The 26,961-nt window shown below is 39.3% G+C and overlaps 1 protein-coding gene across 2 annotated transcripts in view; it reads left to right on the top strand.

The window, feature by feature from the left end:
* Positions 1 to 26,622, top strand: part of Zc3h6 (zinc finger CCCH type containing 6) — a 51,872-nt gene extending 25,250 nt beyond the window's left edge. The window contains 9 exon segments of one of the 2 annotated variants that reach the window (NM_001107772.1): positions 2,827 to 3,094; positions 7,216 to 7,352; positions 11,883 to 11,999; positions 12,585 to 12,696; positions 15,730 to 15,839; positions 17,465 to 17,718; positions 19,248 to 19,750; positions 20,169 to 20,402; positions 21,029 to 23,907. In NM_001107772.1, coding sequence (NP_001101242.1) covers positions 2,827 to 3,094; positions 7,216 to 7,352; positions 11,883 to 11,999; positions 12,585 to 12,696; positions 15,730 to 15,839; positions 17,465 to 17,718; positions 19,248 to 19,750; positions 20,169 to 20,402; positions 21,029 to 22,503 — 3,210 coding nt within the window. In that variant the 3' untranslated portion in view covers positions 22,504 to 23,907. 2 annotated transcript variants of the gene reach the window in all.
* Positions 26,623 to 26,961: the final 339 nt, after the last annotated feature.

Consider the following 26,961-nt stretch of genomic DNA (forward strand, 5'->3'; position numbering starts at 1 on the left):
GGAATGTTTTAAAAATAAATGGTAGTACACTTGCTTAGTATGCTGTAGGTGCTATCCCCAGCACTAGAAAAGAAAACATCCATAAGACAACACTTTGCTTGTTTATTAAATATGTGCGTTGTATGACCAAAGTCCTTATATAAATATTAGTCTTAGAAAAGCACTATTCTTATCTGTAAGAACTTTATTCTTAATTTCATAATACCAATTTCTTCTGAGTTTAGAAACAAATTAGTCTGTTTAGTTATATGTTTTATCTTTTTGTTGTCTTTTTTGATTTTGTTATTTTGTATGTACATTTGTATACCATGTATATACAGTGCCCCCAGGGGCCAGAAGAGGGCATTGGCTCCCCTGGGGCTGGAGTTACAGATTGTTATAAGCTGCCATCTGGGTGCTGGAGACTGAACACTGGTCCTCTGGAAGAGCAGCAAGTAGTATTTACTGCTAAGCCATCTCTCCAGCCCTGTTCTTTGTCTGTGTGTGCACAAATGCATATGTGTTGCAGGTGCATTTGTACCTGTGCGTACACACATGAAAGCCAGCAGACAACTTTGACTGACATTTCTCAGTCACTATCATCTTGCTTTTTCTTTTGTTTGTTTGTTTCTTTGAAGATTTATTTTTAATGATGTATAGTGTAGATGTGTGGATGGTGTGTGCACAGTAGTGCTATGGAGGCTAGAAGTATTAGTTTCCCTGGAGCCTAATGTGAATTCTCAGAATCAGACTCAAGCCTCTGGAAGGGCAGTTTGCAGTCATTAACCACTAGTGAGACTAGGGTATTGAAGTCACCCAGGACAGTTGTGTTTAGATTAATCTTTACATCTATTAACACTTGTTTTATGAGAATAGGTTCACTTGTGTTTGGTGTGTTTAGAATTGTAATGTCCTCTTGACAGATTGTCCCTTAATCGGTATCTTTTGTTTCCCCTGGCTGTACCGGAACTTACTCTGTAGACGAGGCTGGCCTCAAACTCAGAGGTTTACCTACCTCTACCTCCCAAATGCTGGGATTAAAAGGTTGTACCACCACCACTGGCGGCGGCGGCGGCTGCTGCTTCTGCTGCTGCTGCTGCTGCTGCTGCTGCTGCTGCTGCTTCTTCTTCTTCTTCTTCTTCTTCTTCTTCTTCTTCTTCTTCTTCTTCTTCTTCTTCTTCTTCTTCTTCTTCTTCTTCTTCTTCTTCTTCTTTGTCTTCCTCGTCTTCCTCATCTTCTTCTTCCTCCCCTTCCTCCCCTTCCTCCCCTTCTTCTTCCTCCTCCTTCTCCTCCTCCTTAATTTTTGTGTAAAATCTATTTGGTCAGATATTAGAACAGAATTACCTATGCATTTCTCATTTCTGTTTTCTTGGAATATCTTTTTAATCTTTTTACTCTAAATATTGTTCACATCTATGATCTTTTTATTTTGCAGAATTTGTACAGATTAAAAGAATTTTTTCCATTTTTTGTTCTATTGAAAATGGATTATTGGGCTAGGTGTGGTGGCATATGCCTTTAATCCCAGCACTCAGGATTATAGGCCACAAGTTTTGTGGCTGGATTAGTGTTTATGTTTCTCTTTTGGTTGCCTTCAGAGTACCTTTCTGCACCAAAGGAACTAGAGCTTAGAGGAGAAGCTCTTCTTCATGTTCAATAAGTTGTGTGAGTGTTGGCCTTAACAATGCTCCTGCTGTCAGTTTATGGAGAACAGCCTTCTATCTTAGCACCAGCCTGAGTTGTTTGGGGATTTCCATTGGACCCCTTGTCCTATAAATCAACTGAGTGCAACCCAGTCCCAGTAGTGAAAACTTGTTTAGTAACAAAAGATGAACAGTTGGGGTCTGTCTTCTCCATTATTAGAAGATCTCGTTAGGATCACCTTCATATATTTTAGGAAGTTTCCACTGCACGAGATTTTCATATCATCCTTCAAACAGTCCTAATTCCAAATGTCTCTCTGCACATCCCTCCTTAAACCCTATCCTTCCTCTCCCTCCCCACCTGATCCTCCCCCTTAGTCCCTAGTTCACCCTAATTCCCCCCAGTTCATCCCAATCATATTTGAACTTTGAATGATTGATATGTGCATATTTTCTGTGTTCTCCCTAAGCTCCTGTACTATTTTCTTTTATTTTTAGAAGGGCCTTTAGTAAGTGTTGCAGCTTTGAGGGGAAGGCAGTCTGCATCCCAGAGCCAGAGAATAACAAAGTCACACTGCACAGCAGGCCTCACACACGAGCTTTATTGGGAAAGACACATGATGGTTGGCTGCCCTGCTCAGGCGAGAACACAGCAAAGAACTGAGTCGGGGGCAGGTTTATGTATTGCTTCTTAGAGGTGGAGCTTGCAGAGTGGTGGTTGGTGGGATTTCAAGCCCTGGAATTGAGCTCAGCCTTTTTATTCTGTAGGGTGGAGCTTAGCCACTTGTGTCTGGAGGGGCTGGGTTTGGCCTTTAGAGCTGATACAGTATTTTGTGGGCAGAGCCTGATTGTTGGAGGTCCTGGAATCAGGACCTGGCCATCATGCCTCGAAGGACTTATAACTGTTCCTTTGGAAAAGGAATTTATATGTGATGATGTGAATTTTAAAATATCTGTGTGCTTATGACTATTGAGATTCAGAACATAGAAAATAAAAGCTAAGAAATAAAGGTATAATGTTTAATGATATAAGTGGCATTTAATGTACTAAATTTAGAATTAAATATGGACATATGGAAATACTAATGTAATCAGGACTAACAACTGTCTTCTATCTTTTATTCTCCCAACTTTTGGAGGAAGAGATACTCTGTTGCTGTCATTAATTGAACATTCCTGATAATGCTTGTCCATTTTTCCCTAGCATAGACGTATATCAGGAAGTTACAGGACATCAAAGAAGAGTCAACATAACAAAAAATTTAACAGTAAAGAATATGCTGAGTCCAGTTTCTACAGTGATGACTACTTTGGTAACTACAGTGATGACAACTTTGGTAACTATAGTAACCAGGAAGGAGAAGAAGATTTCTCCAGTCAGCTGAAATACTATCGACAATCCCAGGAGCGCTCAGGGTCATCATTCTCTAAAGAATCAGGGAAGAAACTGAGAAGTAGAGAAAGCCCACCAGGTGAGTTATGTCAGTCTGTCGTAGAGTGCAAGCGCCATATAGGTTTACAGTAGCATACATTTCTTAGCTCCTTTTCAACATTAACTCATTCTTGTGGTTTCTAAATTCATGTTTCTGTACTGTGTAGACCTTGAAGCTAAATATATGCAAATGTTTCAGTCTGTATGATATCTTAATATTTCAACTAGAAAGGGAATTCTGTTTTTAGATGTATATAACATTACAATAAAATAAATTTAATGGGGGTTGGGGATTTAGCTCAGTGGTAGAGCGCTTGCCTAGCAAGCGCAAGGCCCTGGGTTCGGTCCCCAGCTCTGAAAAAAAAGAAAAGAGAGAAAAAAATAAATTTAATGCCAGCACACAGTTATGCTTTTCGCTGTTATGCTGTTAATTAACATACTTTTGACTGATTAAAGATGAGTATCGGGAAGCTGTTTTTATTTTGTATTTAAAATATGGCAGTCATCTTTGCCAAAGAGCTGTGGACATTCTTTAAGAATAAAAATTAGAATATAATTTTTCCAGAGATTTTTATTTTATGCATATAAGTATTTTGCCTACATGTAGCATTGGATCCCCAGAATTGAAATTACAGATGGCTAAGAACCACTCTATGGGTGCTGGGAATAGAACCCTGGTCCTTTGTAAAAGCAGCAAGTGGTCTTAATCACTAAGCCATTTTTCCAGCCCCCAATAAGAATATAATTTAAAGAAAGCTCTACATTTTATCTGCTGTATTGAGGTGTGCGGTCCCTGGAGAAACCTGGGCAAGTTGCCAGTAAATGAAGACATTATTACCACTATAATCTTAATGCTTTAGTAATTTGGCTATATATTCTCCATAATTTTTCCAGTTTATTTATTTTTCCTATTTTTATTTTCCAGTTTTATTATTTTTCCTATTTATTTATTTGAGAAGTTTCTCTGTGTAACCCTGGCTGTCCTGGAACTTGCTCTGTACCCCAGGCTGGCCCTGAACTTAGAGATCTGCCTACCTCTGCCTCCTGAATGCTGGGATTAAAGACATACACCACCATACTTCAATCATATTTTAAAATATTTATATTTATTTATGTGTTTTGTCTGTATGTATTATGTACCAAATGTGTACAGTGCCCTTAGAGGCCAAAAGAGGGCATTGGCTCTTCTGGAACTGAATTTTACAGAAGGTTGTGAGCTACCGTGGTTGCTAGAAATTGAACCTGAGTCCTCTGGAAAACGAGCCAGTGTTCATAACCACTGAATCATCTTTCCAGCCCCCATCATTATTTTTTACAACAAAAAAAATACATATTTTTATAACTTATTTTTCTTCTTGCCTATGAATAATATCCCAGTTATTCCTAAATTAACATCCACATTCTTTTACATTAGTAGATGTGCCAACTTAGTAGCTCTACCACAATTTATTTAAGCAGATCATTAGACTGGTCTGGTAGGATGGTAACTATTTGGGAATTAGTTTTCACCCAGTTTTTTCCCAAATCTTGTGATTGATCCTGCAAAAACTGTATTTATACATATGTCAGAAAGTATCTTGTCAATCATATTTTTACTTAAGAATGAATTATGGGGGCTGGAGAGATGACTCAGTGGTTAAGAGCACTACCTGCTCTGTAGAGGACCCAAGCTCTACAAGAGTTCCATTCCCAGCTCCCACATGGCAGCTCACAACTGTCTGTAACTTCAGTTCCAGGGGATCCAATGCCTACATCTGGCTTTTGAGGACACCACACAATCATGTAGTGCATATGCATACATATAGGCAAAATACCCATACAATAAAATGAATACATCTAATCAAAATAATAGGTTTTAAAGGGGGATGGTTGTGCACACCTTTAATCCCAGAAGCAGAGAGACAAAGGCAAGAGAATATCTGTGAATTCAATGTCAGCCTAGTCTACACAGTGAGCTCCAGAACAAACCAGGACTATGTAGAGACCCAATCTCAAATCAAAACCAAACCAAACAAAAAGAATGAATTGCTAACCAGATGTGGTGGGCTAATGCTTGTAATCCCAGCACTTGGAAAACATAGATGAGAAGATCACTAGGAGTCCTAGGACGATATCTTGCCTTAAAGACAAATGAACAGAATTAGTTATGAAAAGCAAATTCCCACAATTTAAAACATACTTACACACATACATTTTAGCCATTTGAAAAGATGATATACAATATTTATAACTGTACATATAAAAGTGCAACATTCTCTTAAATTCCTATCAGCACCAATTCTTATATTGTTTGAGCTAGAATTTAGTGTGTCCTTGTTTTGCTATTTCTTCATTTTTAGATTGTTATCTTAAGGGTGGGTGTGTGTGTGTGTGTGTGTGTGTGTGTGTGTGTGTGTGTGTGTGTGAGAGAGAGAGAGAGAGAGAGAGAGAGAGAGAGAGAGAGAGAGAGTGTCTGTGTGTGCCTGTGTATCTATCTGCATGTGGATATGTGCATATGAGTTCAGGTGCCCAGAGTCCAGAAGAGGATATCAGATCCTCTAGAGCTGGAGTTAAGGATCGCTGTGAGTTACCTAAGGTGAGTGTTGGGAACTGAATTCAGGCCTTCTACAAGAGCAGTGTGTGTTCTTAAAATGCTGAGCCATTCATTTTTTCTAACCCTCTTTGATTTCCTCTAATAAAATGAAACTTTTCATATATTTATTACTTATTTCCTAGGTCATTATAAAAGCTTACAAGTTCTATATAACTGATAAAATATATGTTGTGTTGTAATTTATTATTCTGTTTGTGTTGTTTGTTTTGAGACAGGGTCTCATTGTGTAACCCTAGCTACTCTAGAACTAGTGGTTGTCCTCTTGCCTCAGCCTCCCAAGGTTTTTTTTTTTTTTTTTTTTTTTTTTTTTGGTTCTTTTTTTCGGAGCTGGGGATCGAACCCAGGGCCTTGCGCTTCCTAGGTAAGCGCTCTACCACTGAGCTAAATCCCCAGCCCCCCTCCCAAGGTTTTTAAATTGAACATCCTTTCAGATGCTTTATCTTTTGTAGTGTTCAAGGGTCCTGTGTGTGGCAAGCAAGCACTCTGTCCCTGGAGCACCCTTTTAAATACTTTTAGGGTACAGCATCTCACTGTGTAGCCCACTGTGTAGTCTAAAACTTGTGTTCCTCCTATCTCAGCCTGTGAAGTGCTAGACTCAACCGCTGTGATACTAGAAAGATGCTTTAAAATAGCATTTCAAGGGGCTGGGGATTTAGCTCAGTGGTAGAGCGCTTACCTAGGAAGCGCAAGGCCCTGGGTTCGGTCCCCAGCTCCGGAAAAAAAAAAAATAGCATTTCAAAAAGAAACTAGTGAAGATATATGTGTATATATGGAAATTGTTAGTAGACATCTGCTTTGCTACAGATAAAAAAGATATAGATACCAGCGGTATCTACATCTTTCTCACAATATGAATATAAAGGTCAGTTTTCTTAAAAACAGAGACCTGTTAATCATCTTCTTCCAAGAGGGTGAGGAGAGACAAGAGTGGCTTCTCTAGGCACACCTTGTGTCCTGTGTAGCAGACACTTCTTCCACCTGCTGAGCAGGAAGCAGTGCTCAAAAGAAAGGGATGGGTCAACTCTCCAACTGGCTCTTAGGAGAGAGAAGGACGATTCACTACAGACTGTTTAAAAAAAACAAATGTATTAGTGGCTGGCTCAGTGGTGAAGAGCACTGACTGCTCCTCCAGAGGTCCTGAGTTCAATTCCCAGCAACCACATGGTGGCTCACAACCATCTGTAATGGGATCCAAAGTTCTTTTCTGGTGTGTCTAAAGACAGCTACAGTGTATGTACATAAATAAATACATTAAATACATCTTTTTAAAAAAACCAACTTTCTTCTCCTCCTCCTCCTCCTCCTCCTCATCTTCCTCTTAGAAAATGTAGCTAAGCAATCCAGACAGAGAAAGCAAGCCTTAATCAGTATTCCCATATATTCTCTGCTTCAGTCTCCGCCCACACCCATATCCCTGCTTTGCGTTCCTGTTCTGACCTTTCCTAATGGTAGATTGTAAGTCTAAGAGGAAATAAAACCTTAAAAAAATGTGTTGGTACTAGTAAGCTAATAGATGTTCGTTACATTTGCTTTTCTATAATATTTGAAGAACATTTTAACTTTTCTAGGTACTGAATATCGGATTAAAAATTTTAATGTTAGTCATGGACATCTTTTGCCGAGGAAAATCAGAAGAAAAGAGCACTGTGGGGCACGAGTCATTAAAGGGCCTCATGTCTTTTCAGCAGTGGATGACTTTCAAGAGGTACTGAGAATTTATTATATGTAAGGAGGAAAAGACCTTTTTCATTTAAAATCATTTGATTGCAAAGAAAGCATTGTGATTGTAATGCTATTATCTTAATAAATGAAAATTTTCAGCTAAGATCAAATGAATATAAATAAAATTCTCCCAAAAGATTTTTTCAATATGTCATGGTAATAGTATATAGGTACACACTTAAGAGACTTAGAAATTAAATGTATATATGTGGAAAAAAACCTCAATATGTGTTTCTGAGCAAAACCATATTCCATATTCCTCCTTCACTGTGCTGTCTTTCTCTTGGGACGTTTTTCTTTTTTTTCTTTTTTTTTTTCTTTTTTCTTGGGGCTGGGGAATTGAACCCAGGACCTTGTGCTTCCTAGGCAAGTGCTCTACCACTGAGCCAAATCCCCAACCCCTTGGGACGTTTTTCTTAGTGCAGACGGCACTAACAGGTCAGGTGATGGCCAAGAAGGAATGTGGTGTATGTTCACTTACTATCAGAGCTAGAAGCCTTGGAAAAGGGCGTATGCATGATCAGAAAGATGGACGTAGATACTTTTCATGCACAGTTACTCAGCAAGTACATGTTAAGTTGAGCTGAATTCTGAATGTGTGCATTTCAACAGCTCTGCCTTGGGAGTTATCTAGTTCCTGTGTTCTGTTACGGTTCTAGCTTTGATTCAGGTAGCTGGAGGTAAGGGCGAACTTTTAAATGTTCTCATTACATTTTAATATGTGACAGCACACATGGAGGACAGACGACAACTTGCAGAAGTTGGTTCCCTCTTTCCATCATGTGGATTTCAGAGGGCATGGGGTTCGGCACAAGAGCCTCTGCCTCCAGGCTGTCTCCCAGGCTATCCCAGAGTGGACTTCAAAGCAGCAGCCTTGAGGAAATTACGTGCTGTAGTTAGAAAAAGTTTGTTAAAACTACTACTGCTATTGTTCGGGACTCAGATTCAATTCCCAGCACCCACATGGCAGCTCACAAACACCTATAACCCCAGTTGTAGGGGATCCGACATCTTCCTCTGGCCTTTTCAGGCACCAGGCACAAACATGATGTACATGTGTACTGCAGCCAAAATACTCATACACATGAATAAAAACAAACACATCTTTAAAAAGAAATGAAAGTGCCTGCTCTCCCAGTGGCTATTTAGATAACAGGCAGAGGTTTCTTACTGAGTACTCTTGGAATACTGTTTAAGGGCATATTCTCAAATTTGATCTAAAAGTAAAAACAACACGGAAGTACTTGAACTCCTATGCTTATTGCGGTTTATTCGCTATCGTGAAGAGTCAGAATCAACCTGGAGCTGCTGAAATGCTCAGATCAATGGTAATGAAAATTTGGAATATATAAAAATTGATATTAGTTCTAAAAAATCTAATCACAAAATTTGCAGGAAAATAGAGGGTGTAGACAGTGCAATGTGAAACTACCCCACAACATCTCAGAAAAAAACTAAGTGTTCACCCTCATGTAGAATTTAGCCAATAAATGTGTATCTACAAACAGTGTGCGTGTGTGTACAGCAGAGCCTGTAGAAGAGAGGAGGACAGGGCGTAGCCTAGGGAGAGCAGGGACTGAGTGCAGGAATAATGCCTTTTCAGTTCTCATGGTGAGTAAGTGCATAACGTGTATTTGATAGTGAAAGTGTAAAGTCAATGTGAAACTCCACAACTTTGCCTAAGGGGCTAATGCTAACTGTTTAGAACAGTCGTTCCCCACCTCCCCAATGCTGTGACCCTGTAATCCAGTTCCTCATGGTGTGCTCACCCACAACCATAAAATTATTTTTGTTGTTAGTTCATAACTGTAAAATTGCTACTGTTATAAATCATAATGTAAATATTTTTTGGAGATAGAGGTTTGCCAAAGGGGTCTGGCCCACATGTTGAGAACTGCTGGTTTAGAAGTCTATAGAGATATAAAGACTTTGGGTCTGATTAATTTGAGTGTGTGATTTTTTTTATTTGAAAGTTTTTTATAATAAAGGTTAAAAATTAAAGGTTGGGGATGAAGAGGTGGTTAAGTGATTAAGGGTACTTGTTTGACAGGGGGCTTTGGTTCCGTTCTCAGTGCCCACATAGTGGCTCATAACTGTTCAAAACTCTAGTTCCATGGAATCTGACCTCTTTTCTGATATCTAAGGGCTCCAGACATTCACATGATATACAGACATTCATACAGGCAAAACAGTCATACATAAAAATAAATAAATCTAAAAAATTGTTAAAGTTTGTGCCCAGATTAATTTGTAAGATTCAGTAATGCCACCTTGCCTTAGAGGATGTCAGTCAACATTTTGTGTTTAAAAAGTTGTGAGCAGATTGGGCCTGAAGAGGCCTCTCTTCCTTTGTCATCCATCATTCTCAGCCCTCCTCCTCTCTTCAACTGCTAATGTGTACCAAGCTTCTTCTGTTCCATGATAAGAGCTTTCATACTACTACTACTGTTCATTTTCCTATGTATAATAGATTTCTAGAATGTGCCACTTTTAAGTAAAGTAACCTTACTTACTTTCTAAGTAACTCTGCTTCTTTCCTGATGCCCAGAAATAATTAGTTATCAAGAAAGTTCTTTCAAGCAGATTACTGTCTGTTTTATACTTTAATCTGTGAAATGAAGATATATAATGTACCTCTTGAAGATGCCTGTATGCACTAACATTTTAAAATGTCTGTGGACACAGACTATAACCAAAAGTTTATTATTCAGTAGGAAAATCAAGATTGAACTATATTATCAACTATGTCAGTTAACTGGCTGTAAGGAGAGAAACTGTGTGTATACAAGCATGTATGTTGTGTGTATTCATGTACACATGTGTATGCATGTGAAGTGTTTGTCAGGAGCTGTGTACCTTCTTTGAGACAGGGTATCTCATTTGGCCTGGAGCCTCTTGATGAGGCTGGCTAACTGGCCAGGGAGCCCCAAGAATCTGCCTGTGTCCACCTCTCCAACAGTAGAATTATAGGCACAAACCACTATGTCTGACATTTACATAGGTTCAGGGGCTCAAACATAGTTCTAATGCTTGTGCCTCATTCACTTTACTGACTGAGCATCTCTCCAGCCCAGAGAATTTCTTATGAGTCCAGGAGCATGCAGGAGCCCATGGGAAAGGACAAACTAATCAAATCAGAAAGAATGAAGAGTCACTGGATTGATTATGTTCAAGAGATAGTTCATGCTTGAAAAACATTGTTTTATACAAGTTATGAGTTAAGTAATTACACTTAGCCTGCTTCAGTGATGTATTCTGCCCCCTTAGTCCCTCTGACACTTAGGGCAGAAGTTGAATAGGAAGTGGAAACTGCGGAAACAAGTAGGGGTGTGAAGTTTCTTCTTCTGTCCTTTCTTCTCATAAGAAAGTGCATGGACACCACAATGTACAAAACCTCTCATCCCCACCATCAGAAACATGTGCTTGTAGCTTTTTTTTTCTCGTTTTACAGCTTTGTGTGTTTCCTTCCTGGGTTGTTCTCCTCCTGTCTCCAACCAGTATCTTCTCTGGCTCACTCAGCTGCTCCTGTCTCAGGTGTCACTAGCTGTCTTCTCTTGTTACTCTGCTCTCCGACCCTACTCTTCTGTCTCCTGGGACTTACTCTTTACTACCCCTGAATCTTACTCCCTTCTCTCACCTCAGCCCCTGCTGGCTTTTTATATTCCCTCGTGTTCCCGGAATTTTAGGAGGTATTTGACACTGAAGGCCATAGAGTCCTTTAAAGGGCGACTCACAGGGCACACAGACTAAGCACTGAAGTGGGGAGCTGAGTGATTCAGTCGTTACCTTTGGCTTTACTTACTACTGTCAGTTGGCTTAGGTTTTTGTTCCATGAAGTACTGTGAGCATTTCTTGTATCCTAAGGTTGTTTTTCTGTAACATGATTTTATTATGTCTGTGTAATAGTCTACTGCCTTAATGCATGACAGCATCATTTATTGGTTTCCTAGTTTTGTATATGTTTAGAGTTTCCCAGTTTAAATGATTTTGCAGTAATTATTGTAAATAAATTTTTGTGTCTGCTTCCCTGTTCTTAGACTAATTCTGAAAAGTCAAAATTCTGTATTTAACAGTGACGTAGTGTTTATTTTTGTGGTGTTGGGGATTGGTCCCTTGGACCTTCTGTACCATTAGGTGGGCTTTGGCACATGGAGCTGTAGCCCTGGTGTCAGGGTGGGTGTTTTAAAGTTTTGAAGCTTATGACAAAATCTGTCAACAATACATGAGAACCTATATTTTATAGCGCCTTTGCCAAACTAAGTACTACTATGAAATTTAAAGCCTTTTATAATTTTATTTTTAAAATACTATCAAAAGAAAAAGGCTCTCTTGCAGCCAGTAGTAATAATAAACAAGACTACCAGAAGTATATATCCCCCAGTTAAGTGAGTAGAATCAGTATGTCTAATCTTGATTACCATTATAGACAATTTATACTGCTCTCCAGATTTATGTAACTGTATTTTAATACCGATATTTCATATCTTACATTCAAGTGAATTTTTTCTTGCAGTACAGCAAACCGGGGAAAAAGTGGAAAGTCATGACTCAGGAGTTTATTAACCAGCACACAGTGGAGCACAAAGGGAAACAGATCTGTAAATACTTCCTGGAAGGGAGATGTATTAAGGTAACGTAAAGGGTATGATAGATCCTTCTCACGTTCAAGTAACCTTCAGAATTTAGGGATTCTCCTTTGGGGAGTGTTTTTTTTTTTCTTTCATTGCTTGTAGTTGCAATAATGCTAGGTTTTTAAAATGTACCATGCATGAAATTACTATATATACAAGCTCATTTAATTGTATTCTGAGACCACAACAATTGACAAAAGACAGATCTTACTTGACAGTTATGTTAACATTGTGACAGATAGGGTCTTGGTTGTCTGACAGTGGGCTTAGCAGATGCGTTAACCTTTGTGAGAGATAACAGTTGCGGCTTCTGACAGTGTAGCATATGACTTCATGGTCTAGGTGATACATGGTAGTTTAATCTTTATAGCTGCCTTACTAGTGAGTTGTTGCTAGACATGACCTCAAGAGGTTAAATAAATCTCCATGCCACAGCTAAAAATGGTGGGTACTGCTGGGACACTGGCAGAGTCCTAAGGCTGTTGCATGCTTGGGGAGGACTTTGGAGGGATTATCTGCATCGTTCCCACCATGGACACATGGAGAGAATATAACAATTCTTTCTGTTTTGTTTGTTTAAACAGGGAGATCATTGTAAATTTAATCATGATGCAGAATTGGAGAAGAAAAAGGAGGTCTGCAAATATTATTTACAGGGATATTGTACCAAAGGAGAGAACTGCATTTATATGCATAATATCCTTTATAGAAATTGTGTATTAACCAGTGTACTGATTTTCTTGATGGGGAGGGAGATCACAGTGGCACACTTTTTTTTTTTTGCACCGTTTGTCCTTTAATAGAGTCGCTATGATATTTAGATATCTAGGTATCTGACAGTATACCTCATTTCTTTGTTAAAATATAATTTGTCTTAGCCAGAAAAATACGAATGCATTGTTTTCAAATTTTATATCATCCTTTAAAACCAGATACTAAATTCTGTTTTTAAAAGTTTCTGGGGCTGGGGATTTAGCTCAGTGGTAGAGCGCTTACCTAGGAAGCGCAAGGCCCTGGGTTCGATCCCCAGCTCCGAAAAAAAGAACCAAAAAAAAAAAAAAAAAAGTTTCTGTTCTGTTCTTAGGGTTTCATGCCACGTGTAAATAAATAATATTTTACTTCATGCAATTTTATTATATGCTGTTGCTGTTTGTTCTGGCTGTTTGTTTATATGTTTTTTTGTTTTTGAGACAGAGTTTCACTGTATAGACTGACTGGCCTTATACTCACTGTATTGCCTAAGGCTGCCTTGAGTTCCTGGCCTTCCAGGGTTATAAGTGTATGTCACCATGACTTTCACCATTTTAACTTCACTCAGTAAACCTCAACAGTAATGTTAAGTAATAGTGATTGGGGCAGACATAATATTTGCCTTAACTTGTATTAAGTGTTTAAAGAAGATTTTGAATTTATTAGTTTTTGTTTTTTGCATTAGGCAGAATTAAACAGATGATTTTCCTCTCTTGAGTTTGTCATTCTGTTTTTGTTTTGAGTGTTGCTGTTGTAGTCTTTTTTTTTTTTTTTTTTTTTTTTTGAGACACTGTGTTGCCCTAGAACTCCAGAGGAGGTAGGTGCCAATCCAGCCTTGAACTCAAAGAAACCCACCTGTCTCTGACTCTCAAGTACTGGGGCTAAAGACTTGCACCATCATGCCAACCTGTCAGACTTCTTTAAAAATCACATAGATATTTCCCAAATGCACTTCATCCCAAAATAGTAAATTTTCACTACATCAAGATTTTTTTCTTTAGAAATTTTTCTCTAAAACTTAAGTAAAATTAGTCTGTGGCTTTAATTGTGTTGAGGGCTTTTTGTTTTGTTTTATTTTATTTACAACCCAAATGTTGCCCTCCTTCCTGCCCCCCCCCCCCGTGAGTTCTTCACCCTATCCCCTCTCCCCTTTGCTTCTGAGAGGGTGTTCCCCCATCCACCTGCCCACTCCACCTCACCCTGCTAGCATCCCCCTTCCCTGGGGCGACAAATATCTACAGGATTAAGCGCATCTTTTCCCACTGAGGCCAGACAAGGTGGCCCTCTGTTACGTATGTAGTAAGAGCAACAGACCAGCCCATGTATGTTCTTTGGTTGGTGGCTTAGTCTTGGGGAGCTCTGAGGGGTTCAGATTAGTTTATGCTGTTGGGGTTGCAATCCTTTTCAGCTGTGTTTTTTTTTGTTTGTTTGTTTGGTTGGTTGGTTTTTTTTCTTTTTCTTTTTTTCGGAGCTGGGGACCGAACCCAGGGCCTTGCGCTTGCTAGGCAAGCGCTCTACCACTGAGCTAAATCCCCAACCCCTCAGCTGTGTTTTTTTATTTTTAACATGACCTACCCAAACCTCTTTATTTCTTTTATATCCTTCGCAGGTATAAAAATTTGTCCTATACAGTTTTTTTGTTCTCTATAATATTTAATTATAGGAAAGGAATGGCACCTATCTATTAAAAGACAACAGCATTTTCTATAACTACTGTAATTGTTTTAAAATACATGTGTTTTAGTACAACTCTTAACCTTCATTGGCAAAGCTTCTATTTGCAGTAGATGGTGACTAACACAGATGCACAAGGAGTCAAGGTGCAGAGTGAGACTGGAAGTCGAGGCCTAAGTGGGGCATGCATGTCCTCTCCCCACCCAAGGCTCAGGGGATGCTGGAAGAGTAAGCAGAACAGTATTAAGAGCCAAAGGAGATGACTATAAGGCAGCAGTGTTTTCCATACATAGCAGGGCCGCTGCATGTATTAACACAGAACAGTTGTGACAGCAAGTACAAGATGTGCTGGCTAAACCGTGGAGAGGGGAGATGGACAGGAAGTACCACCCCTAGCTGAGGAGCTCTGGGCAATTGAGAGCAGCTAGGAGAGAAAGAGTCAGTTTGCTTTAAAAGTGGTCTTCTTGGTGGCAACCTATGCTCCAGTTGAAGGTTGCACCCCAAGAATATATGGACAGCACACAGAGACTTGATGATTTGATGATTTGCAGGAGGAGGAACACAGAGTTGGGTAGATAGAGAAGGGAGTGTGTCTGAAGAGAGTTGAGGGATAAATATTATCAAGACATTCTGAATGAAATTTTCAAAGAACTTATAAAAGTGAGACAAGTAAAAGTATGTAGCTGTAGAATAAGTTTAATTTTTTTATGTTTTGAATTATTAAAACAGTGAGTTATTAGGTTTGATTACAAATTCTTCACTACAGTAAATACTAGTAGACTTGTATTGATTTAGCTTTTTTTATTGTGGTAAGAAGACTTAAATGAGATATATTTTCAACAAATTTTAAGAAGGTGTAACATGTAAAGGTTGATTGTAGGTACAATGTTATATAGCAGATACCTGGGCTGATCATCTTTTAACAGTTACTTTTCTTTTGAATGAAAAAGATTAGACCTTGGGCTTTGGATGATGGCTCAGTAAAGTGCTTGTTGTGCAAGCATGAGGAAGCTAAGTTCAGATCTCCAGCACCCATGTACAAGTTGGGTGCAGTGTCATGTGTGTATAGCCTAGTGCTAGGGGATGGACAGAGACAAATAAATCCCAAGAAGTCCCTGGCCAGCCAGAGTGATGAGCTCCAGGTTCTGTGGTGAACCATATCTCAAAAATTAAGGTTGAAAATGATAAAGACACTCACCGTTGACCTCTGACCGCCACATGCACAGGCAGATGTGCACACGCAGACCCATACACACACAATTACCCTTGATTTTACTTGATTTGTTCCTTAATATTTTTGTTTATGTGAATTTCCTTGCAAGTTCTATCATAGTGGAGCAAAGTGCTACCAAGGAGACAAGTGTAAGTTTTCTCATGATGATCTGACTAAAGAAACAAAGAAACTTTTGGACAAAGTGAGTAGTGGGGTTTTTTTTTTTTTGTTTGTTTTGTTTTTTTGTTTTTTTTGTTTTTTTGTTTTTTTGTTTTTTTGTTTTTTTTTTTTTTGGTTCTTTTTCGGAGCTGGGGACGGAACCCAGGGCCTTGCGCTTCCTAGGCAAGTGCTCTACCACTGAGCTAAATCCCCAACCCCGTGAGTAGTGTTTTTACACCATTGATTATTTGTTAGATCTGTTCTCATATTTTACTTAAACCATATCTTATAAAGAATATTTTATTGGAGTTGGGGATTTAGCTCAGTGGTAGAGCGCTTGCCTAGCAACCCTGGGTTCGGTCCCCAGCTCCGGAAAAAAAAAGAATATTTTATTAATTTGCTAAAAAATTGAACTTTTGTAGGTTTTTGTCCTATAAATATAGTTATAGTAAAATAGAATTGTTGGTCTAAGAATTTGAGAATATTTTAATCTGATACCTATTCTGACAGTAAAAAATATTTTTACTTTGACCAATACTCCAAATTGTTATAAGGGATCAGGTTTTTCTAGATTCTTGGGCTTTTATCCAAAGATAGAAAATAAGGGCTCACACAAAGTTGCTCAGGTAGCGTGATAATTATTTTCAGAGCAAAGGACAGTACAAATTGCAGAGGGAGGGTACTTGTCAGGACTGAGTGGGCCACATGAATGGGGTTCAAGAGGAGAAATGTAGCATGGGTAGTTCTCTATATTGTTTAAATTTTTGCCTACATGTATGTATGTGTACCACAGGTATGCCTAGTGTCCTTGAAGGCCAAAAAAGGGTGTCAGGTCCCCTGCATATAGAGTTACAGATGTTTATGAGCTGCCATGTAGATGGGTCCTTCGGAAGAGTGGCCAGTGCCCTTAACTGCTGGCCACTGGTCCAGCCTTCAGGTCTCTATTTTGGTTTAGTTCATATAATAGCTTTTCTTTGCTCATGTCTCTTCCCGTAACACACCAGATTTCAATCCTATATACAACAAATTATCATAAATATAAATAAGATGATAAACAGAGTTCTCCCTCAAAGTTTACTTGAAAGACAGTTTGCTTTGATTTGCATGTACCTAAAACCAGTTGATGCAGAATCACCCCTTCTATTTTTCATATTAAACATTGAATAAAAGCTGTCTAAATTTGATTGTTACTAGGAGTAGAGAAATCTATACTATTGTTCAGAGATGAGAGTATATGTGGCCAAGCAGATGGAAATTCTAGGGATTTTGAGGTTGCAAGTTTCTTATTTGGAGATGGGTATGGGTATGGGTATGTATGTGTAATACATGCAGGTAAGGGAGCTAGGCTGTTAAGTGCTGAGAGAGAGAGAGAGAGAGAGAGAGAGAGAGAGAGAGAGAGAGAGAGAGAGAGGGAGAGAGACTGTCTCTGTGTGTCTGCGATGTGTATCAAAAACAAAAAGGGCTCTAGATTAAATTATCGCCTATGTTTGATTGCTATAAAACCATTCTGAAATTTGTTCTATATATTGAAAAGAGTTACCTATTTCTGATTTATTTAAACTTTAGTGTTAATTTTTTTCTTTTTAACAAAAGTGTCATGCTGAAGTCTTTAGTTTTAACGGTGAGGAAGAAAGTCCTTCTGAAGCACTAACCTTTATAATTGTTCAGGTGCTGAATGCTGACGAAGAACTTGTAAACGAAGACGAAAGAGAATTAGAAGAACTTAGAAAGCACGGCATAACTCCTCTCCCCAAACCACCCCCAGGAGTCGGGCTCCTCCCAACCCCATCAGAGCATTTTCCCTTTTCTGATGCTGAAGACGATTTTGAGACAGATCTTTCTGATGATACGAAGAAAATTCCATCTCTTTTTGAAATAGTTGTAAAACCTACTGTGGATTTAGCACATAAAATTGGGAAGAAGTAAGTTAAACCATCAAAATGGAGGCAGTTTCCCCTAAATCTTGGCATTAAGATACCAGCGTGTATTCCACATCACTCACATGGTTAAGCGTAGGCAGAGCAGCAGTTGCCTGCCTGGTGTGAGGTCGCCCCACCTCTTTTCTCTGTGCTCTTACCCTTCTTTCCTGCCCCAGTGGTTTTCTCTGCTGAAGTTTTGCACAGCTTCAGATGTTTGCCATAGAGTAACTCAAGGGGCACTGCCAGGGAGGTGGGTTTGACTTCCCCTGCTATGATCTTGCATTTTCAAGTGATTGGTACTGTTTCCAGTACATTTGGTTCTTTCTGAGGGCCTTTCCTTAAGGTATTAGAGGAACGCCTCTGGATAAGCTGCATCCAATATAAATTTCCTAACCAGGCCATTCCAGCCCTGATTCCATCCTTTAGTGCTTGCATACCCAGGTCTTCTTCTAATCCTAAATGCCCAGATGTGGTAGTAAATGTGCTTGTCGTGTCAGAACAGGTATGCTGGTTAGTTTTTGGTCAATTGACACAATCTCCAGTCAGCTGGGAACAGGAAACTGTAGAGAAAAGGCCTCCATCACACTGGCCTGTAGGCAAGACTGGAGGAACATTTTCTTGATTAATGATTGGTGGAGGACCCATCCCACTGAGGGTGATGGCCCCCTGGGCAGGTGGACCTGGACTGTATAAGAAAGCAGGCAGGGGAAACTATGGGCAAAGCAGCAGTAGGGAATGTTCCTCTGTGGCCTCTGGTTCAGGTCCTGCCTTGAGTTTTTGTCCTGTTTCCTTCATGGTGGAATGAGCTATAAGACACAGTAAACCTTTTCCTCCCCAGGCTGCTTTTGGCTGCAGTGTTTATCACAGCAATAGACAGCAAACTAGGATGGAGGCTCAGATAGGAGGAGTGTGAATTTAACGCCACTCTGGGTTATACACTGAGACCTTGTTGCAAACTTTAAGAGGACAGCAATACCCACCATTTTGCTCATATTATTTATCATATTCTTATCAGTAAACTGAGAGAAAGATACACATGCATCATTACAAACACAGTGGGAGACTCATCACTGGGCAGATTCTCTCAAACCAAAATGAATTGACAAAACTATTAGATATGATAATAAATAAGTCAGAATAAAGGAAGCCTTATATATGCCAGCAATATTGGCAATCATGATCAGCATTGTATGTTTAGATAGCAGGACTTTAATTTGGTTATAAAGAAGTCAATGTATAGCCAGAAAAAGAGAGACTCCGAGTGATTGGATTCAAGGTGACTTTTACTTCTCTTTGTGCTTTTTTCCCCAAATAGCTGGTAGTGAGCAGCAATTAAGAAAACTATATATGAAATGAATCAGGAGACATATGCATTTCTACCTGCCAATGACATGGAATATTTAATTTCTTAAATACATAGGTTTCTAAATGAGCATAAAAGATCATATGTAGATAGGGATATAACGTTTTGTGTCTTCGTTTTGAACTGAAAATGCTGTTTGTCTGTCTGTTTGTTTGTTGTGCATCTGTAGACCACCAGCATTTTACAACAGTACCTCTCCACCAGGACCACAGTATGAGGAAAGCAGTCACTGTCCACAGCATATGTACAGTTCTGAGTCAAGTCCAGGTCCTGGATCTAATATTCCTCAAGGAAGTGAGAGTCCTGTGAGACACCCAGGCTCCCCTGGACACCACCCATGTATAGGACCTCCTGGTCCACCAATGCAAGAGAACCCACCTTTGCTACCTGGTTCATCTGAAGTTGTAGGCCCTCATAGCCAAGCTGGAGGGCTTGTTCAGCTGGACACACTACCAAGTATGGGTGGAGCTTATCATTCCCCAGGCTTTCCAGGACACGTGATGAAAGTCCCCAGAGAGAGTCACAGCTCTACAGCTTCATTGTACCAGCAAATGCCTAGTGAGGTACAGCTCAGTGCCGACTCTGAGTGCCTGCAAGGCTCGGCTGAAGTTTACGATGATTACTACCCACAGAATGCTGCACACAGCTTTCAACCACCCGATAACTCTGCTGGTAAGGTTACTGATGGGAGCAACTAATTTCTTACAAAACTGACACTTTGTTTTCATTAAAAGCATGTATTTTTTTTTCTTTTTTTCGGGTCTGGGGACTGAACCCAGGACCTTGCGCTTCCTAGGCAAGCGCTCTACCACTGAGCCAAATCCCCAACCCCAAAAGCATGTATTTTTAAGTTAAGTAAAATTGATGAAACCTTGAAATGTTTTCAGTTTCTTCAAAACTACAGAAACAAAACTTGAGCTAACTTTTGAAGCAGTAAAATTTTCAATAATATTTAAAAACAAAATTTTAAACAAGAGAATTTGTTTTAAAAAATAGTTATTTGTTAGGAATCCAATGTGGTGATTAGGCCGGTCTGTCCCTTACACATTGGTGCAGTTTGAGCTCACAGTGTCGCTTGTGTCGTCTGTAGATGAGATGTGGCATGAAGAATTTGCACAGCAGCAGCCTCCCGGTGCTCATGACTCTCCTCACCTTGGGAGTGGGCCTGATACCAGCAGCACTTTAACAAGTCACTGCCCTCTGCCTGCTTCAGGGCTCCCTCCTGCAGTGCAGAGAGCTCTTTTCATCCCATTGACTCAGAGATACCAAGAAGATGAAGAACCAGCTGGCACCCAGCCTCATAGAGCATCAAGCAAGGAAGAAGGTTTAGTAGCTTCATACCTTTTGAAATCGGTTAGAATGTGAAGAGTTTCTGTGCCCTGTCCATGTCCAGTGGACTTTGTAGCCCTCCCCTGAGAGTTATCTCTGGCTGCAGTTATAGGCTTCAGATAACCGTGGCAAAAGTTCTGTTTATACACAAGCATACATAAGACAGTAAATAGATTCCCTAAAACTTTACATGAGGGTTGGGGATATAGCTCAGTGGTAGAGTGCTTGCCTAGCAAGCGCAAGGTCCTGGGTTCGGTCCCCAGCTCCGAAAAAAAAAAAAAGAAAGAAATAAAAGTCTATAGTTTAAAAAAAGAAACTTTACATGAACAATACAATTTACCTTAACTGTGCATGTACCTAGAACCAGTTGGTGAAAGATTAGCTCTTCTGTGTTTCATTCTAAACACTGAGAATACACTTGAATAGAAACGTTTAAAATTTATGATAACTAGAAGTGGGAAAATTGGTACTATTGTTCAAAGGTGAAAGTACGTGTAGCCACGTGGGTGGGAGTCCCTTTCAGTGATTATACTAAGTTCAGAAATAGTATGTATTTGTAATTTTAATAAAGGTCAAATATGAATGCTTTGTTTTTAACCGTAAGCTTCTGTCTCTATTTAGACGACACAGTTAACTGGTATTCCAGTAGTGAAGAGGAAGAAGGAAGTGGTGTCAAGTCAATACTGAGGACATTACAGAAACAAACGGGAACTCTAAGAAATCAGCAACACCCTCCCACAGAGCTCAGCATTCCTACTGATCCAAGACTTGCTAAAGAGAAAAGGAAAGGAAATCAAGTGGTTGACCCAAGACTCCGGACTGTCCCAAGGCAAGATATTAGAAAGCCGCATGAGTCTGTCCCAGTGGATCTTAGACTTGTGTGGGATCCCAGGAAATTCAGAGGGAATGGAGGTGCTCCTGGGGGCTCTTCAGCCACTGGAGCAAAGTTTGATTTGCGTCATACAAGTGCTGGTGCAAATCACAAACCCAAAAGAAGAGATGATGATGATGAAGATACAGAAAGAGAACTGAGAGAAAAAGCCTTCTTAATACCTTTGGATTCTTCACCTGGCGTAGTCCTCCAGGATCCAAGGTCACAGTTAAGACAATTCAGTCACATTAAAATGGACATTATTCTAAACAAACCCAACTTTGCAAAACACATTGTGTGGGCTCCAGAAGACTTACTTCCAGTACCTTTACCTAAACCTGATCCAGTATCTTCAATCAATTTACCTCTGCCCCCACTTATAGCTGACCAGAGGCTCAGTAGATTATGGAATACAAAAAGTGATCATCAGGGTACCCTTTCCCTTGATCCAACTTCAGCAGCCAAAGCCAGAATGAGTCTAACACCCAGAGAGGGCTGCTTAGAGCAGTCTGGAGATTTACACAGTTCAGGAGGTAAACTAGGAGATCCTAGGCTGCAAAAGAATTTTGATCCTAGGCTTCACAGACTGCCCAATACAGAGTCTCCTCAAGTGGCCATAAAGGACTCGCATTCATTGAGGAATGCTCTGCCCTTAGCCAGGTGGAACCCTGCTTTGTCACAGCCCTCAACAGCAGCACCTGTTACTGTTGCTCCTGTGACTCTTCCCTTGTATGCCTCCAAACTCTCTTCAGATGGCCTCCCACCAGGAACTCCAAGTTCAGTTCTGAGTGGCATTAGTTTGTATGATCCTAGGGATAAGGGTTCATTGTCTGCAACAGAGCTGTCAACCATTTCTTCAGGAGAAAATACAGAGAACCAGAAAAAAAGTGGTGTAAAAAATAGTGATAAAAACCAGCCTTCCCCTGGAGAAGTGATCCTTCCACAGAAAACTACTGCAGACATGAAAGTCCCTGTTGATGGGCCGGCTGATGTGCAGACAGATGTCCTCAGCAGTGCTGATGGGGTTCAGGCCCCTGCTGTGCACAGTCTTCCTATTCAGGCCTTAACAGGCTTAATTGGACCTCCATACAGTGATCCGAGGCAGGCAAGAGAGCCAGGACAGGCAAGCCCCACCCCAGATGATGATCCTAGTAGAGAAACAGATGACAAGTCTCTGAAAGAGGTTTTTAAGACGTTTGATCCAACCGCATCACCGTTTTGTTAGCTGTTGTGTAACTAAGCTGTTCTCACGCTATCACAGTTCTCTGCTTTTTTGTAACTTGTTTACCTCGATAGTTTATTTATTTTTTAAATTATAAACATTTTTCAGCTGCTAGTATCAGAACCACATGAACTTATATCCTCTAAAGTCTGTGGTATTTTATATAATATTTTTATAACTTCAAGAGACTATAGTATAGAAAAACATGTTAGCTTTAGTAAAAGTATTTTTATTGTTAAAAGTGAACCATCATGAACTCAACACTCAGCCTGAGTATATGCCAGTTGTCTTTCTTAATCATTGTTTAGGTTAACAATTACCACTTTTATATGGTTGTTTAGTTTCAAGCAATATGATATACATTACTTTTGAGAATCAGTATTTTAACTAGGATCCTTTCTGTCAGCACAAAACTGATTAGTGTGTAACGCCAACTGCTACATAAAATGCAAGGTGAAAACATTCAAAACCATAATTAGCTCAGCTCTTATTTCAGGGCATCAATTTATTAGCATTGGCAATACTGTCTGTGTACATGAAGCACTTGAATGTTGTATCTTTTAAAAGTATTTTATTGTACACTATCATAGAAGCTGAAGGACTATAAATAAAATGTTTTGCTATAGTAAAAAATTTCTAGGTTCTCTAACAGAACTTTTAAAATTTAAGTTTTCACATTAAATAGTTATGAGTTTATTGCTGTATCACATTGTGATATTTATGTATTTCAGTGTTTTGTCTTTAGCAAATAGTTTTTATCTCTTTCAAATGATGTTACTGCAATATTTGTGCTCATCATGACTGTGGCAATTTTTAACAGAATTTTCAATGTGAGCCTGTAGTAATTATTATGCTGATAATGTTTTAAATGTCTAGATTATATATTTTTCTTGCATAGCAAAAAAATAAAAATAAAAAATACAAAGACAAAAACTACCCCACTGAGATGGCAGGTATATTCCACTGTATATGGTTCCAATAAACAACATTTTAGATCTCACACAACTGGTTCTATAACAGGGATCACCTATGTTTTAATTATTTAATGTCCCCATAGTTTAGAACTCTGACTAGAAATTGTATTATGCATTCTTGTGTATTCACTGCAGTGCATAGGTAAAGGTACCTGTGTTTATAATGTAACTCAAACTCAGTGTTACACTGGTGCAGTCTCTTGAACCGCTGGTGACTGGTAGTGTTTGCTGAGATGGCTCCAGTAAATCATTGAAAAAGAGAATTTGTTATGAGACAAAGGAAGCAAAAAGGCCAGTCCTTGGTTAGAGAGAACTCTCACAGAAGCAATTTTCACAGTTCACAAAATGTTTTTGTTTCTATTTGTTGTCTAAAATGGCTCTGGATAGCAGGGTAGAGTCAAAGATACTGTTTAAAGTCACATAAATAGAGACTCTCTCCTCACTGTTCAAGTGGACACTACTGTTAAACGAGAAGTCAATAAAGTAGATAAAACGGACAGAAAAAATGTAGTCCAAAGTAGTACACTTTTCTCTCTTATCAGAATTTAAAAAAAAACAATAAAATAGCTAAATTTAAGTTAATCAAAAATTGTAACAAATTTTTAGTTCCACTCATGCATTTATCCTTATTGTTGAATTAGGAATACTTCTAACACTACAAGATAATTTGCCTTACACAAAACTCTCAATGAAAGCTCTCTTTATAATAACTTCTAAACCCTACTTTTAAAAATTAATACCAGGGGTTGAGGATTTAGCTCAGCAGTAGAGCGCTTGCCTAGCGAGCACAAGGCCGTGGGTTCGGTCCCCAGCTCCGAAAAAAAGAAAAAAGAAAAAAAAATTAATTCCAATGATAGGATATTTGTTTACTCATTTCATTGTCATCGTTCCTTTTCTATTGTTGTGAAGAGGTTCCAGGACCAAGGCTACTTTTACAAAGTAAATCATTTAATTGGCTTGCTTAAATTTTGGAGGTTTAGCCCATTATCAGCCTGGTGGGAAGTGTGGTCAGAGCATGGCAGGACTCAAGGCCTTGGAGCACATCCTGGTCCACAGGCCAAGACAGAGAAAGTGGGCTTGCTTGGCATGGGCTCTTGAAACCTCAAAGCCCATTCCCAGTGACCACACTTCTTCCAACAAGGCCAAAGCTCCTAACCCTCCTTATTCTTCTCCAATAATGCCACTCTGTGATGACAGAGCATTCAAATATATGAGCCAATGGAGGCCATTGTTCAAACCACCACACTTATTCATGGGAGTGTCCTAACGTGTTTTGCAAACCAATTTTATCTCATAAACTGATACTACAGTTTATATTAAAGCAATGTTTAAAATAATGCTTTTGACTTGCACCATTATTTGGGATTGAAATACTAGCTTAGGGTATATTGTTCAGAACCTGTCAACATAGATTTCTTTAATCCCTCTTTCTGACTTTCTCACAAAAATGTAATAAATACCTACTTTTCCCAGTTAGTAAGCTCTTCATTAAGGTGGATTGGTGTAAAATAAAGAAAACTTTCCCCAAAGGCTTAGATATTTGAATAGTCCCCAGTTGGAGCCACCAAACGTTTAGGGGGAGGTTTGGGGAATGTGGCCTTGCTGGAAGAAATCATTTGTGGCTGCTGTGAGAGCAAACAGCACGTACCTCCTTTCAGTTTGCCCATTTTATGCTTGTCTTTGAAGATAGGAACTCTCAGTTTCTTACTTGCTTCTGTGACCATGCTTACCTGCCCTAATGGACTCTGACCCTCTGGAACCACAAGCCAAAATAAACCCCTCCTTCTAGATAAGTTGTCCTGGCCCTGGACTTCCATCACAGTCACAAAAAAGTAGCTAACAGTTGTTATTTTTAGAATTTATGGAATTTGGTGTCTTATTATTGCAGTAAAAAGTTGCATCCTGTTCTTAGAAGCGACACTTTCACAGATGACAGAAACAGCTTGTATCTGAAAAGACTGAGTGGGCTCCTCTGTTGCGATGCCACAGACCTTCATGGTGGGATCCACGTATTCACTTTGGTGTTGAATAGAGTACAAATCAGGCCATAAAACTGGACCAGCATCAGACCATAAACTTGTCGACTATTTTGCTATATCTTGCTCAGGACTTTATTCTGAACTTTGAAAACAAACCAAATGTTGAAATGGTTTCACATTCTATGTTATTGACTTCGTTTCTGTGTGGAACCTCCATGCTTCCCACCCTGCACTCCAAACCCCAGAACTGGGCCACAGTGGAAGGAGCCACATTATGTGGTGATGTATGCTTAGGTTTTTGTTTGTTTGTTTGTTTTGTTTTGTTCCTTTTAACTTTCTAGGACTTGAGACCTTAGCGCTCCTGATAGTCCTATTTATTTTAAAGGTGGGAGAACAGTTGAGTAGACAAACCTTTAAACTGATTAGTCACAGAACTAGAAGGACAGAGAAGTTTTGAATGACTCAAAGTTTAGAGACAATGAAGTCATTCTTTTCTGATTGATTTCTAAACATCATCTCAATGTCTAATTCTTATCTGTGAGATATAAATAATTTCAATCGTTTAGAGATTTGAGGTAGGGAGGGAATCATTTTTGTAAAGTACTTATAAATACAAATTTGCCTTGTGAATGTAAGTCACAGACACAATCTTACATTCCTATTAGGGCTACTAAGTTAAATAAAGTTCCATAATAACCAGGCATGACCTGTTTGTTTTCCTAAGGTTATGAAGCTTTAGATGTGCACTGTAACCATAAGAGGAAAGTTGCCTGAGGAGTTGTTTCAAAGAATTTTAACCCACTAGGTTAGCAAGTGTTTAAATGTTAGTGTGTAAGAAACACAGAACTTTCAACTTGATTTGTAATTTGTCATAATGATCTGATCTGTCTGCTTTATACAGGATGGATGTTGATGGAAGCCACCAGTTGCTTTGCTGCTGGGCCATGCTGTATGTCTGCTGAAATAGCCTGTGAGGGTGGAGTGGACGGACGTCTATTCAGTAGTAAAGCCATTGGTGTTTAAAACAACAGAGAGACTGACTGAGGTGGGCACATGACCACACCGGTTACACATGAGTTACTCATGTAAATGTAAAGCATGTAAAGAAAAATTAATATATACTACTAATGCATTAAAAATACTAGCTCTTCAGGTGACCAGTCCCCACACTTCTGACTCACTGTTGATTTGATATAAACAGTTCTTGTTTCCTTCAGTGCTGGAGATGGAACCCAGAGCCTCAACATGCCAAGCTAGAGCTGACACTGCGCTGCACTCCCCGGCCTTCACTGTGGATTTAAGCAGCTTTATAAGGATATTAAGGTTGGAAGGAATAGTGAAATTTGCATTTTGTTAGTATCTTATCAGAGGGGGTCGATCTGTAATTTATTATAAAGAAATGAACATATAGAGGCTGAATGTTTAAATTAACATTTTTTCCCAGACCTCCTTTGCCATCATGCCGTGGAGTTGTCAGTGATGCTCGTTTACACGCTTTTTACATCGGC

The sequence above is a fragment of the Rattus norvegicus genome, chromosome 3 (genome assembly GCF_021556685.1).
Source record: "Rattus norvegicus strain SHRSP/BbbUtx chromosome 3, alternate assembly SHRSP_T2T, whole genome shotgun sequence".
Lineage (NCBI taxonomy): Eukaryota > Metazoa > Chordata > Mammalia > Rodentia > Muridae > Rattus > Rattus norvegicus.